Here is a 16,133-nt window from a genome sequence, read left to right as displayed (position 1 = left end):
TAAAGCCTGGAACTAATGAGGAATTATTTCCATTTATTAGAAATCTGTAAACCTCTATGGAAAATTTCCCGCGATTCCAGACTTTATGCATGCCCTGTATTTTAAATTTGAGGTTAGTAAGTTATTAATTTGCTAATTCACTTTATTACTCTACTAGCAGAATAGTAAAGTATAGTGAAGTGTAATAGTAGAGTAGTAAAGTATGGTAATATAGTAAATTGATAATAATAAACAACGCTTTTAGCCCACGACTGTAAATTGGATAGAGTTAGATAACCTAAATAAATAGGACTTATAACTTTAACAGCGCTCAGCAAATAAACACATAAATAGGACTTAACAATTGGAGGGGTTATCACGCCAAGGCCGAGAGAAAAAAGACTAGATCTTTAATAATCATATTCAAATTTAAGTAAGTATGCATTTCGGGTACAGGATCCCTCATCGGCTTACAAACACGTGGCACAAACATAATAATTATAACATATAATTATAATTTTTGTTAGTTTTCCTCCCGTTATGTTTTTAATATAATTAAACAATATTTATTATTAATAGTCCAACCGTCTACCAGAATTTGGAAAGAATGTGGGAGAAAATAAGGCATTTACTGATCCCAAATAATATCATATATCTCATTATCATTGTATTAATATTTATACTTATTATTCTTGATTGTTATAGTTCTGTAGTGTATGGGTTACATTAAATACTGTAAATACAGTGCACTGTATATATTAGATAACACTTTGTATTGGTTAACTATTGGTGTTATAATTATTACGTTTGTGCCATGTGTTTGTAAGCTGATGAGGGGTCCTGTACCCGAAATGCATACTTACCTAAATTTGAATATGATTATTAAAGATCTAGTCTTTTTTTCTCTCGGCCTTGGTGTGATAACCCCTCCAATTGTTAAGTCCTATTTATTTAGGTTATCTAACACTATCAAATTTATAGTCGTGGGCTAAAAGCGTTGTTTATTATTATCAATTTACTATATTACCATACTTTACTACTCTACTATTACACTTCACTATACTTTACTATTCTAATATTAACGAAATCAGAGTGGACCAAAAGTCGGTTAACCATTGTAATGCCTATGGTGCCATTAATAAAATAAATTAATCAATATTTCTACTAAGTTTTTAAAACAGAAACACAATTTAAACTCGGCTATCATTTACATTCGCGTTACACCTGGAACACGCAGAAAAACACGCGGTAAGAAAACATGGTTAACTGACTTTTGGGGCACGCTGAATCCAAAATTTGAAAAGAAAACCACTGAACCGAAACATCGATTATTTAATTTATTTTGTTAGATTTCATTTCCAAAAGATTTCCCCTCCTGAAACAGGAAAAAATAAAAAATAAATAAATAATATAAAATTTAATTCAATTTTCCTGTACAGAAAATAAGAGTGAAAAACTTAAAAGTAATTTCATGAAATTTCACTCAAATATTTAAGTAGCGTGTAGTTTCATTAGATAGCCTCATAGCTGCGTAGTTATGAGGCTATTACGATGTATGAGACCCGCGAAATTGGATATCTTCATGCAAGCTCGAGGGCTCCGGATTCGGATCCAAGTCACGAACCTCGTGATTTTTCACGGTTAATCGAGAGCGAAACTGCGTTTCCAACTTCGTGCAGCTGATTGACCTTATTACGGATTGGCCCTCTCGTAAAATAGTCGAAAAAATCGAGGTCGGTCGCTTACCTCGTCCACGTGTCATCGAATTTACAAATCCACGGAATATGAAAATCTATGGACGATTTCACGAGCACGTGCAGCTATCGAGATACCAAAATTGGTACGTGATATCTTCATAAATATCACAAAAGTTTATAATAAATCCTCCACCACTACCATCAGTCTTAGGATGTAGGTCTCTCCCATGAATAATTGTATAAATATTCTTAATAGTGTCAAACCCCCGAATAACGAATACCGAAGGTAACATTAACATTAATAAACATCACGTTCTTGGAAAATTTAGCAAGTTACACTCAAAATTTTACAGATTTCCCCCAATTAAAAATAACTCAATGAATAATTTCACACTAACAAGAAGATTTGAACCAGAAAAACACCTCCAGTATGGAAAAATTTTTATGAATAATTCATGTGTAGAGACGTACACTATATAAATTATTTATTCCTGTACACCTTATTATAAGTGACTGTATATATCGACTATAGAAGCCTTATATTTTCCTTAAAATTCGATCGATTCGATAAGGATTTCATAATTTTCTAGTAAACTACAACCTGTGTTGTATTAATAGAACGTAAGACACCGTCTAAAAGAAACTGGATTCCAAACAGGAAAAAAGTACAGCCAATCAGAAGTGACAAAACATTATATTATTGGGAGCAACTGCGATCATTTCTATAACATTTTAAGCTTTCAGAAGGGGAAGAGGAAAGTAAAACAACCTCCCTGAACGGTGAAAAAGGTAAATAACTGATCAATAGAAAAATTAATAAATTTATTTACTATATTTTTACTATATAAATAATTAATTTACTTTATTACAATTAAAATTACGTTATAACAACTTTACTAATTTGATTAGAATTACCTTTTTCCTTTTTAATTATTACGGTTAATTCCGTAAAGTATTTTTATAATTTTTGACAATTGAAGATGTTATTTTTGTACTGTTTTAAATATATAGAATAAGGAAAATGTACGCGAAATGAGTTAATTCTTATGTGAACAGTTATTTAATTCTTTATGAGTAAAGATAAATTTAGCATATTATTTTTATTTATTAAAATAAAAATTAGTGTAAGTAGGTTAAGGAACTTATTTAAATCTAATAAAAGTTATGTTTTAAAGTTAAAGTACAGATGTACTTGCCGATTTTATTGAGTACAGTGTAGATATTTTTCAGTACAGTACACTTTTAATACAGGGTATAGAGGGTAGGCACATATTGTTGAGTAAAAAACACAGATTTTTTTTTTTAGTAAAAAGTGCAGATTTAAGTACAATTCTACTGTAAACTAGTTAAATAAATGCTAACTTTAACAAACTAGTTAAAAATAATATAAAAAAGTAGATAATTTCACTAAAATAATAATTAAAAACCGTGCGAGAAGTAAACAAACTGCTCAACAATTGAGGCTAATTACTGTTCCGCATATTTAAATAATTTTTTAAAATATAAATTAAATTGTTTTTACATATTTTATATGCCATTTCTATAAAGTAAACTCTATACATTTTATTTAAAAATTCACGAAAGTGTCACCGAGAGTTACGTGTGTAAAGGAAAATCAGCAATTCCACTAATGCTATCGAACTTCTGCAAGAGACTATTTCCTGATAGAAGAAAAAATTCACACATATGTATATATATGTACAGAAAGTACATTAAATTCTGTAAAATTTTAAATATATTACATTAATGGCATTTTAATGCTACTCACCGGTGACGACGTAGCACATGTTAAGTAGTTTGTGTGTAGATTTTAAACGTAGATTTAAACGAAAATCTCGACAATTATACACAGTAAACTATTTCTGAAAGGGAAAGTCCTATATAAAAAAATAGAAAAACTGGTTTTCTTATAGGAAATGATGTAAATAGTGCTTCTTCCTTATGCGAAACTGTGTTAACCGGACAAAAATATCCCGTTTCGAGTGCGCGTTATACTCGATTTTCGCCATTTTAAAAGCTAATTTTTACGTGAAATTCGACCAAAATTTATTATTATCTTCTTCGCAATTTATTAAAGTCAATTTTATATTTACTAAACGTTAAATTAAAGACCTACTTTATAATCAGTTCCATCGCAAAAATATGCGGTTAGCGAAGTGGAAAATTATCGTAGATTTAAATCGCGTTATATGCGGTTTTATATACTTGTAGACCCGAGGGTATGCATTTTATAAATTTTTAGATGACTTTTATCGAAGCTTTTTCTTTTAAAAAAAAGAAAAAAATAATTGCGTTAATTCGAATATCTTCCCGGTATAAAGTAGGTTAATTCGTTAGAATATTCGGTTGTTTTTTGTTTTTTTTATATTATTTATCTGAAGATTTTTCGCTTTAAGCGGCCATCTTTTGGCCTTTAGTTTTGGCACCGCACCAATGAATTGCTCATATATGCATAAACGAAACGTTATGTTAAATATATGCATTCTTCCGTACAAAAATATACAGAAAATATATTAATAATTAGTATTATTAATCATTTTTCTGTAATTTTACGTCATACGTGTGAGGAATTGAGAAATTCTTGTCATAACTTTTGAGTGCCATTTCATAGAAATGCCGTGTTTCTCGACCGTTATGCTACGAATTTCTTCTCTAGAATTACAGAAAAAAATTTTTCCATGTTAATTAATGAAAATTTATGCAAAATTATAAAAGAAAATTAACCGCCGAACAACGGCCAGTGGCCGTTGTTCGGAGGTTTTACTGTACTTAAACTCCGCACGTTTGGCCGAATATTGAGCATATTTTACGTAAATTTGACATCACGTCTTCAGTTTTACAGTGAGGAAGTGTAAAAAATGACGTCAGATTTACGTAAAAGTGTGTTCGTCATCTCACTTGATCCAACTTGAACATCCCTCCACGAAATATGGGGTATTTTTGGGGTGGTCTGTAAAAACATGTCGTGTAGAAGAATTCTTAGAGTTATGTCGTTCAATTCACGTCATTATAATAAGAAGTGGAATTTGGTAACAGAAAATTCCCAAATTCCACTTCTTAGAGGCGATCTTTCCATAAATTATTAATAAAATTACGTCATTTTTAAATTATATTCACCCCTTGTCGCGTGACAAGGTCACCCAATGCGGTTTATATAAAGTTACGAAACATTAAAAAATAAGTCGATTTATATTATATTATACTAGATTTAACATTAAAATTTTATGTAAAGTCAACCCTCGATATAGCGCACTCCAATATAAAGCTAGCGTAGTTAAAGCGCCAATATAAATATATACGTGAAGGACTCTTCCGAATGAGTACATGTAAATTCCTTTTTGGCTTTATGCCCTAATGAATCCCTTATTTGAGGCACACTTTGGCTTTTACCAGGCTCACAATGATAAGGAACAGAGCCTGACATACCCTGATTTACCGTCCATGAATAATTCCGGGATTTCTTCCCTAATCTGTACTCGTCAATATCCGTTAATTACTGATTACACCTATACTTCGTTATATCGCCACCCTTATAAAGCGCGAACGGACATTGTTATGACCGAATCACGTGACTTTCTGATGAACATAGTCAAATTAGATGACCTTGTGCATCGTGTTTTATTATTTGAAGCGCTCGGTTTTAGCGCCACACTCGATTTAGTGCAATTTCAGATGTCGACAAATCGAAGTGTGGCTGCGATATAAACTGGTTGCCTTATACAGTTTATTTAACTGCTTTTTTATCGAACCTTTATCAAGTAATTTTATCGAATGTTGCGATTTTATATGCGGGAAAAAACAAATCATTCCACACGCAATCTTCGTAAAAGTTGTTTAGCTGGAAAATACCAATTGGGTTTGTTAAACAATGAATTGCTAGAATAGATAAATCTCGATTTAGCGCCTGTGGAGTTAGCATTAAATCGATTGTGCGCGTTAAACTGAAGAAGTACTCTGAACAACAATAAGTTAGAGTTTTAGTGTTTGAAGCACGGATGATTTGGTGATAACAACACGAAATCACTCATCTGTATATGAATATTCATTGAAGCGCTATATAAGGGGTCGGTATAACGAGGTTTTACTCGCATAAAATGTATTAAAAGAGAGAATTACTCTTAAATATTTAAATCTTTGATTCTATTCAAACTTTTAGTGTGACGTATCACGTTGATTCTTAACCAGGGGTGCAAGCACCTTTAGAGATTATTAAATTTCTAAAAGCGAGAGTTTATAACGATACTTGGCTTCAAAAATTCTCATTATTTATCATGTTCATCTGTAAAATTCGCTTTCATTTTCTTTACCTCCTTAATACACTATAAGAAATACCACAGAAAGATTTCATGAGGGTGAAAGACTCCAAATTTTAAAGACGAGGGCACAAAGTAAAATGTCTCTTCTGTTAAAAGAATTATAAATACGACGATCGTTCATTAAGAAAAATCATATTTAGGGTATTTTACCCTAAATACCTTGCATTGTTTAGATTTGTGACGATATTTTAAGTGTGTGCAGGTCAGTTTTCAAGATGCTTGCTCCACTGCAAGAATAACCTTTAAACAGAGGCCATTTTTTCAGGAAAGTATCCTTGAAATTCATAAAAAATAACCTTCAAGGAATGGCCATTTTAATGCTCCCTCAGTGGCCAGGTTTGGCTGTATTTAAATGAATGAGTTTAAAACTGAATATTTATTTATTTATATTAAAATAAAGAAAGAATGCCAAAAATTCTTATGGTAAAATTTCAGAGATTTTTATGTTTATGTTTCAAATTTGTAATTCTTTTTTTCCAGATGGAAATATATAATTCTACAGTAAAGAATGAAGATTTTCCGAAGCACTATGAGTTTGAGAACTTCTTCGATCGTGAAAAGAACATAAAACTCCTTCAAAACTACCGCCATTTTTCTCTTTACCTAGTAGTTATATACTTCTGTACAATATACTGGCTGAAAAATTACATGAAAACACGCCCAGCATTTAATTTGAAGCCGCAGTTAGCAGTTTGGAATCTAATTTTGGCAATCTTCAGCATAGGAGCATCGCTTCGACTGCTGCCAACTCAGCTCCATGCTCTTGGATACGGATATGCAACGTCCGTTTGCAACAACTCTTTATTCCTGAATAGCCAAGCTACCATATTCTGGGGCAGTCTGTATGTCTCTTCGAAGGTCCTGGAACTGGGGGACACGGTATTTTTAATCCTAAGAAAGAAGAAATTGATATTCCTCCACTGGTACCACCACGCCGTCACCATGACCATGGTTTTCTACTTAGCCGATCGTGCAACTGCCATTGCCCATTGGTTTACCATAATGAATGTCATCGTGCATTCGTTTATGTACACTTATTACTTTCTGATGACCTTGGAGTTTAAATTGCCCAGAATTTTGGCAATTTGCTTAACTTCTTGTCAAGTGCTTCAGATGATCGTTGGAATGATAGTTTGCTTCAGTTCTTTCCTCCTGTACATGATTGGAGTGAAATGCGATTTCCCTGTATTCATGGCTAATGTCTCCCTTTTCCTTTATGCTGTGTATTTTTATTTATTTACTCGATTGTTTTATGATTTATATATTTCTAAACCGAAAGCAGCGAAAAAGATTCAGTAGATCTCGAAGTTAAAAAATGGATGATTAACAGTAATATAAATTTTAAAAAAAATTCGATACAGTGAATCTTGTCTAAGACGGACTCTCTACAAAACGTGAGACCTGCCTACCCGCCTACAGAACAACCTGCATAAAGAGAATTAAACCCTCGAAACGGAACGATTTACTACGTAAAATTATAACGAGTCTTCAAACCTGTCTAACGAGAAAAGTAGATCTTTTTCTGGGTTCGAAGCGGAATGATATTCTGCGTAAAACATATAAAACTTGTTTAATGCGGAAATAGAGAACTCTTGAAATCTTAAAATGAAACAGCTTACTGTGTAAAATGGCTTTAAACCTGTCTAAGACGGAAACGGTAGCTTTTTAAGGCTCCGTTTTTTTCCCAAAATGCTATTGTACCCTTCTAAACCTGTTTAACGCGAAAACAGAAGGTAACCAATTATATAATGTAACCTAGATGAAGCGAAATTTTAGACTTAACCGCAAGTAAATTCTGTTAATTAATACTACAACTTGTGTATTCAGACCCACGTTTCGACTGTATAAAACAAAAAATGAAATGTCCGTTTTAAACAGGTTTCACTGTATTAATTTTGCGAGAAGAATGTATGCATTTATAATTAACGACGTTGTGTCTATGATATATAACAGAACTCATAGCCTACATTGATATAGAGGTTTTTAATAGTAATTTTTTAGTAAAATATGTTTCTCTCGAATTACATTTTCTTAATTTATGTATAATAAAAGTATTAAAGGTATAAAATATTTATTTTAAAAGAATTTATATTAAAACTGTAGCAAATTATTCTACATTGTAAACGAACAGTATTACAGCAGCTGTATCATAACTCCATGTTTATAAATAGTCCAACCTTTGTATTTTGTGTTTTTCTTAATAAAAAATTTATTAATTAAACTATTGAAAAATTTACTTAATAATTGATAAATTGTAGTGATTAAATTGTGATTCATGTGATAATGTGTTATGAGGTAGAGCGACGCAATACATGCAAGGGGGTGGAAAGTAGTTAGGCATTAAAAACTCGGTATAATTTCTAAATTTATAGAGCAAAGGTAATGAAAATTACCTTTGCCCTATTGCTGATATTGCTAATATCGGGTATTGAACCTAATCCTGGACCTGTGCAGAAAACACCACCTAAAAGAGGAAGACCACCTACTAACCGTTCAAAACAACTGTCTAACTGTGCAAAATCATCTAGATACTAGGTAAATCTCAACCGAATATAGAGAAACAAGGAAAACAGTTTCTCTAAATACATCGGGTGAGAACTCTAAATCTAATTTAACCGAGTCAACTAATCCAGAGTCATCAGACATCTCAACTGCAGAGTTACGGTTAAATATAGTTGAACTTATTCCGGCTAGCAACCAAAAGATTGATAACCAATTTACGTTTATTCGAGAAGAAATTAATAATATTCACAGTAGAATAATAGAATTCAAGGTTAATGTTACCTTAGGTAGCCAAGATGGCGGCTCGTCTCTAATTCCAGCAAGGAAACAGTAGGACGCACGTTCTAACCTAACCTAACCTATTCTAATAAATTACCATAATTATTAGCAACCAAATTATTAGAATAGGTTAGGTTAGGTTAGAACGTGCGTTCTACTGTTTCCTTGCTGGAATTAGAGACGAGCCGCCATTTTGGCTACCTAAGGTAACATTAACCGACAGTTTAGTACAGCAACAATTGGTTTACGCAGAAGATTTTTTAGAGTATATTCCTTCAAAAGATTTATTAACTCGGACATCCTAAATGAGGCAAAAGAGGAACTTAATAAGGAAAAACAACAAGATAATTTATTACGCATAATTAATTGGAACAGCCAAGGTCTAGGAAAAAAAATCAAGAGTAATAATTTTGTCTATCTATTAAATAATAATCATCTAATAAATAATAATTTTACTGATATACGTTCCTTCAGAACAACTAGAAATTATGAATAAAATATTTGACCAATATGAAGAATGGAAGCACATTTCACCGTATACTATAATTATAGGCGATATTAATGCTAGAATAGCCCAGCTAATGGATACATTATATTACGGTCCCAATGCTTTAATCAGTAATACTCGAGAATACAAAGATAAAAAATATAATAAAGTTGTAATGCAATTGCTTTATCACACCCACCAATTACAATTATATATTATGAATGGAAGATCAAAATCTGACTACCCTTCGGAATTGATTTCTACAAAAAATACAGAATTCTTCTGGACAACAGTACAACTTCAAATGAAAATTTTCAACGGTGTTATTCTTCCTTCACTTTTTCACGCCAGCCCGGTGTGGGCTCTTGATCTTTTTTATAAGTTTGAAAAATTTTACATTAATTATTTACGTAAAATATTCAAGCTTGAGAGAACGGTGCCGGGTTATTCTATCAGAGCAGAAACAAATAGAATTCAAATATTTCCTTGGTTTTTAAAGAGATTAATAAGATTTTACTACCGACTTATAAATACAGATGATAAAAATATAAAATTTTTACACCAAAATATGTATCAAACTAATGTCCTAAACCCCATCAAAGATACCTGGCAATATAAATTAAACAACGCACTTCAATCGTATGGAATTTCAAGTGCCTTACTAGATGAATCTGACACAAATTGTGATGTGGGTAGACGGCTACTTACTTTTCTGTGCTTCTACAACAGAACTTGTGGTCTTTTAGTTTTTTTGATTGATTCCAGACAGATTGTAATATGACATTTCTTCACAGCACGCCACCATCTCTAGACAATAACCATTGATTTCCTTACATCATAGCGTGCAGCGATATTCTTTCGCTTCTAAAGCAAGCGTAGATTGCAGTCGGCCTTCTTTGTTGCCTTTGAGCTTGAGGTTTCTCTCGATCACTGCCTACGCTGTCATGCAGGGAATACAAACTTCCATCGAGGTTTGTATGTGGATCTGTAAATTACATTGTAATTGCGTTATTATTACAAAATTTATAGTGATTTCTCTACGCCTAGTTACTTTACACCCACCGTAAAAGGACCTAGGCATATCGTCCACGTGTACATTACTGTGAAGTACCTCCGGGAAAGAATTTCTATAAAAATCTGGCCCTTATTGAGACACGTACGAAGAACCCAAAAACTGCATGTGGCCAGACAATTAGTGAGGCGCGAACTTATGATCAGTACACCGTAGGCCTATATAGGCCTACAACGGGCCGGATGGCCGAGCGGTAAAGGTGGCAGCCTACCGCTCTGGGGGACCCGGGATCGAATCCGAACGGGTCGAATAATCCCCAGGAATTTTTCCGGGGGGTGGTCCGTTCGGATATGTCGGGCCCCGTCCCTCACCACCCGGTCGCACCATTGTGGGCCTGGCCGAACCCATAATGGGCCTACTAAAAGAGGCCCTCTTAGTGCCCACAGGGCGGAAAGAGTTAAAAAAAAAGGCCTACAAAAGAGGAAATGTTTGGCAATAGATCAAGAAATGACCCCCAAAGATTTTCACACTTTTAGACCCCAGAGGTTCTCGAAACTCCCAGATATGCAGAAAATTTCATCTGGTTTCTGTGTTTGTATGATTACGTGTGTGTATCTGGGGGTTATTTTTGTCGAAAATTTCTGAAATTTTGCAGGGAGGTTTAGGTATTAGGAACATTGATTCTGTTAAATTTTGGCAGTTAAAGGTCGAGGTAGGTGGGGAGATAGAGAGGGTCAAGTACCTTATCTCGAGTGACCGACTTCATTTCTTATTAGCATTTGCAATTTTTATTATAAGAAAAAATTTTTTTCTTTCATCATCTCAACCTTCTAAATTAAGCTTTTTGCTATTTTATAATGTTATTATTAATAATTAAACCATTTAAAAAATAAAATCTCATAACATATGATGCCGTACACAATTTTTAACTCTTTCCCGTAAAGTTTCGCAACTCGTTGCTGGAGTTTTATTAATTGCTGAAGCTTCTTGTTCCGGGTTTTACATGACTGAGTAACAATACAATTTGAATGTTGAAGAACAAAAAGTAGGCCATTTATATTTATACAGACAATACAGTAAACAAGTTACATTATTCTTACAAATTTAAGCTCATCTTATACAACTTTTTTTTATATTTACTGTATACATCGAACCTCACTCTATAACCTGTATACGGCGGACTCCACTTTTCTAAAACTGACTAATATAAATTACCCATTAAATCTGTGTTAAATTCCTTTTTTGAGGGCCGTGTTTTGTTACCTCTATCATTAAAAACTTGAACGTAATTTCAATTTAATACACTGAGCCTGTAGCAAACGTGCGGCTCGCTTTACGACCACGTAGTAACGTCTGACATATGCTTTCTGTGTCACACCCTGTCGTGTATCAGGAATCTAAATTATACCACGTGACCATCACCACCCGATACGGTTAACGCACCAGTTGATACGCGATGTAACGCTTGTCGATTCACGGAAGGTGGCAAACTCATTTATTCATTGTTAAGATTAAATTGCAATTAGTTAATTAATTAATTAAATTGTATATTTGTCACATGTTGGCCGTATTACAGACACAATTTACCAATATATATTCATAACTGTTCCTGGTGTAGGCCTTCGACTTTTAGGCTACCTTCTATTATTGTTAATGGTTATTGTATGATAATTTTTGTCTCTTTTTACATAAAACCGAAGTTAACCTTTGTTCATTATGATCTACTCGACACAGTAAAGGGATACAGAACGGGGAAAATATTCATTAATTGGGTTATGAGTCATTCTGTACACAGATATAATTCAAAAATATAAATTTATAATAAACTTTTATTTAGCGTTAATATTTGTACAAGTGAATATAAAACACGAATATACTACTTAATAACAATTACTTATGCAAAAATGAATCTGGATTATACAACATTTTTACAATATTTTCTTCGAATATTTTGCATTAGAATTTAAATATGCCGAATAAAAATACTTGCCAAACAATATGGCGTACAAGAGGTACACGCTAATACCAAATTTAAACACAGAACTCGGAAAATAACATTCGTAACCACTGTATTTAACGGCCATGATCCACATGACCAAAGCAACACCCGTTAACATCTGCATCAGCTGCATACAGGTTATGCACATAGCTATCAATTTCGGGACTTTAATGCCCATAGCCCTTAACGTATAATAAGTATACATGAAAGAGTGTACCGTATAATTCATCATACCGGTCCAGTGCGATATTGCCACCTTGTAAGTGGCACAGTGCCACACCATGATTAACGTTAACATGTGATGAAACCAGTGCAGGAATATCAGCTTTCTCTTTCTTAGGATTATGAAGAACGTATCACCCAGTTCGATAACCTTAGAGCATATGAAAAGCCAACCCCAAAATAACGAACCCTGAAGTTTCAACCCGTATACATTGTCACACAGTGAAAACGTAAAACCGAATACTTTCAGTATGTGCAAGAAACCTGGTAGCATCCTGCAGGTACCACAGATGCTGAATGTTGCCAACAGCATGTTCCATAAGATTAATGGGCGTTGAAGATCGTACGCTGGCCGATTTTCCATGTAACTTCTCAAACTGAAGATGGCAATTATGTAAATTGCAGACACGTATATCGATATGTGCCAGTTTTCATCCAGCCATTTCATGGTAGAATATTTATTTATGCTGTATTCGAATTCGTACGCTTCCGGTATGGATGAAAGGTTATACATGTTGAATTTCACCTGTCAGAAAAATACAATATATATAAATGTACAAACTTCGATTTAGCGCCACTAAAATTGTTCTTAAATCGAGTTTGAGACTAAACGGAAGGACTTCAAGCAATAAGAATGTAGGTAAGCTTTTACTCCTGAATAACCCTATCCTTACGAACTTGTGTAGAGACCTCGTTATAATACATAACCTATACAAACTTCGATTTAGCGCCACCATTTTCGCAACTGGAATTAGTACTAAACCGAAAGATCATAAGCAAGAGGAATTACAGTATATTTAAATGATGTCTGCTCATAAGCTGGCTTGTTTTAGGGCTGGCGTTATATAGGATGACGGTATACTGAGGTTTGACTTTAATCGTAGTTCTTATTGTTTAGTCACCTAAATTTAACGTCACACCAATTTTAGAAATGAAAAAAAACGATGTAAAGGCGATACTTTTCACTTAATTCCGTCAAACAAAATTACAGTATGCAACTTCGGTATACACTCAAACCTCGATATAGCGTTCTCCCAAATAGCGTCACCCTCGTAGAGCGTCAATAAACGTATCTACCTCATATTGAACCTTAATTTCTGCAAATTATCAAGAAAAAATTGAAGATTTTTCTATGCAAACGACATTGTTACCATTGTTCAAACTCGATGTGTGCCGACCTGATTGCTTTGGAGTCTCAATTTAGCGCCATACTTTCATTGGCGTTAAATCGAAGTTCGATTGTTACCTTTGAATATTTTGATGTGTTTACTATTAAAGTTTTCCCGAAGCATTATCAAGATTAATAATTGCCGGTAGCAAAATACACACACACACCCCTTGCAAGGCTAGTTGTACTGTACTTTCTCTGACGTAATTTATTCGCAGGAAGTAGGTCAGAAATAAAGTGTAGTGTTTGAAGATGCCATCAACGTTATTTGATCTACACGAAGGTGCAGCTATATCCAGATTTGCGCCACTTTAGCTTCTGTTACGCGAAAAATTCTTCTTTACACAGGTTACGTTACTCAATTACTTCTTATAAAGTCTTTCGTTTTCTTGTTAACGGTATACTGAGTACAGTACAAAGGACGTTCAACAAGAGATACAGTAACAAATGAAATACTGTAGATACAGTAAATTCAGTATATAAAGTAGATTTAGAAAATACAGTAAGAAAGGAGATTTAACACGAATTTTATTAAACTACACACCACAATTCTTTCAAATCTTCTTCGTGTAAAGCAAGTTTGACTGTGTATGACGGTACGAAACTGTGTTTCGCTACTCTTCTACATTTTTATTGCGGCTTCTCGACACTTATACTCGACATACTTCTTACACACATATAACATTTTATAAGTTTTCTGTTAAGTAGTGTAATATACACAGGGATTGTAAGTATAACTCACAACTTAACCTGCAATAGGCGAACTTAAAAGCTTAGGGTACGTTTATAAAGTCGAAGAAGTTAAAATATTGTTTACAACATTTCACGAACAGAATTTAACCTAAGACGAACAATTAATAGAAAGTACCTCCCTCGATCTCTCAACTTACCAATTTGGGAATCTCTATTGTATTGTAAGGCAATACAATCAGGTAGACGATTAGTTTTATCTATTCATTGAACATTAATCTTCTCTTTATTAATTATAATAAAGTTTCCAAATCTTTAAAAATAATAAATTAAGAAAGGAAATGGAACCCTATTTGTAAATTTAGGTTAAATATGCACCGAGTTAAAGATATTCAACGACATTATTTTTATGAATAAATGATTAAATTAAACGTACGCTTATATAATAATCCAGAAAGTTCTTATAAAATCTGTTAAATTCTACTTGATTTTAATTAAATTCTATTGCAACCAAACCTGTGAACAACGGACACTGACAGAAACGTAAAACGCAGCCGTTATTGCAGGTGGAAACAGTTTGGATGTAATTTTGTACTCACATTTGTCAAAAAAGTTCCCGAAAAAACGGCCGTTGTTGAGAGGTGTCCGCCATAGAAGGTCAGAATTTTTTAAGCAATAGAACTACTTAAAATACATAATTTTTGTAGTAGTTTTAACACCAAGTCACACGACTTATAAGCTCTCAAATTTGCGTCTAGAACTCTCGATCCTTCGGTTTAACGCCATACTCGGTTTAGTGCCAATATAAAACTAAACAGCGGCGCTAAAGGGGGATATGGGTGTACGTTTTCTATACATATAACTTACTTCTACGGAAGTATAATCTAGTAAGTAATTTTGAGGAAAGGGGTAAACATTTTTCAGTATAATTTACAAAAAGAAGTGAAATTATACTCACGCACTGTGTTTCTACCGGTTTCTTGTGTTAAATGTGTCGACTTGCCGTGTATGGTTCACTGTATTAGCATACTTTTTACCCGATGATGCGATGTTTCACTTGCAACAAATCCGTTGTCGACCGCATAATTTATACCTCATTTAAATTTATTAAAACTGTAGGAAATCTAAAATCTGTCTGAGATAAAAATCGGTAGGGGGGTCATTAATTATACACTTAAATTATTAATATAATTATTCTCGAAATAGTTTACGACGTACAGTATATATGGTCCAATGGTTTCGGATACTGCGGGTTAAAAAAACTGGTTTTTATAATCGCCGAATACCTGTTTTTCTGTTTAATTTTTTTAGAAGAAAATGGTTCCTGTGAAGACTATAACCACCCCCCTAATTGTAAGTGTAAACGAGAACACGAGAGGCTTAAAAAAGGCCTTCCTACACGATTCAAAATAACGAAAAATTTGATCGTTTGTAGTGTTATTTTAATATGTAGATCTTTCTCTCTATATATATAGACTACCTCGATATAGCGCTATCCCTGTAAAGCGCTATTAATTGTTGTTAAAGTGATCTTATCCATTATTTGTTTACATAATCTTTCCTGTAAATATTAAATGCGAAACCCTGCAGCATCTATGAGCTGACGTTCTGGATCGTAGACACCCTCGATATAGTGCTATCATGTGATATTTAATTGATATTTCCTATATACATTGAATACAGAACCCTTCAGCATCTGTGAATTATGATTCACGTGTAGGACTCGAGAAACTTCGATTTAGTGGCAATTTAAACGCTAAAACGAAGTTCATTCTCAATGAA

The 16,133-nt window shown here is 33.4% G+C and overlaps 1 protein-coding gene across 1 annotated transcript; it reads right to left on the bottom strand.

Moving 5' to 3' along the window:
• Nucleotides 1-12,200: 12,200 nt before the first annotated feature.
• On the bottom strand, nucleotides 12,201-15,429 carry LOC136987850 (very long chain fatty acid elongase 6-like). The gene is made up of 2 exons (XM_067285602.1): nucleotides 15,310-15,429; nucleotides 12,201-13,019 (listed from the first exon to the last, which is right to left on the bottom strand). Exon 2 carries the CDS (start codon nucleotides 13,005-13,007, stop codon nucleotides 12,201-12,203), a length of 807 nt encoding a protein of 268 aa, XP_067141703.1. The 5' UTR covers nucleotides 13,008-13,019; nucleotides 15,310-15,429.
• Between the last annotated feature and the right edge of the window lie 704 nt (nucleotides 15,430-16,133).

Source organism: Centruroides vittatus, unplaced genomic scaffold, assembly GCF_030686945.1.
Source record: "Centruroides vittatus isolate TY-2023 unplaced genomic scaffold, ASM3068694v2 scaffold_2802, whole genome shotgun sequence".
NCBI lineage: Eukaryota > Metazoa > Arthropoda > Arachnida > Scorpiones > Buthidae > Centruroides > Centruroides vittatus.
Note: the sequence above shows the minus strand (reverse complement) of the source record. Positions and strands in the feature narration are given on the sequence as shown.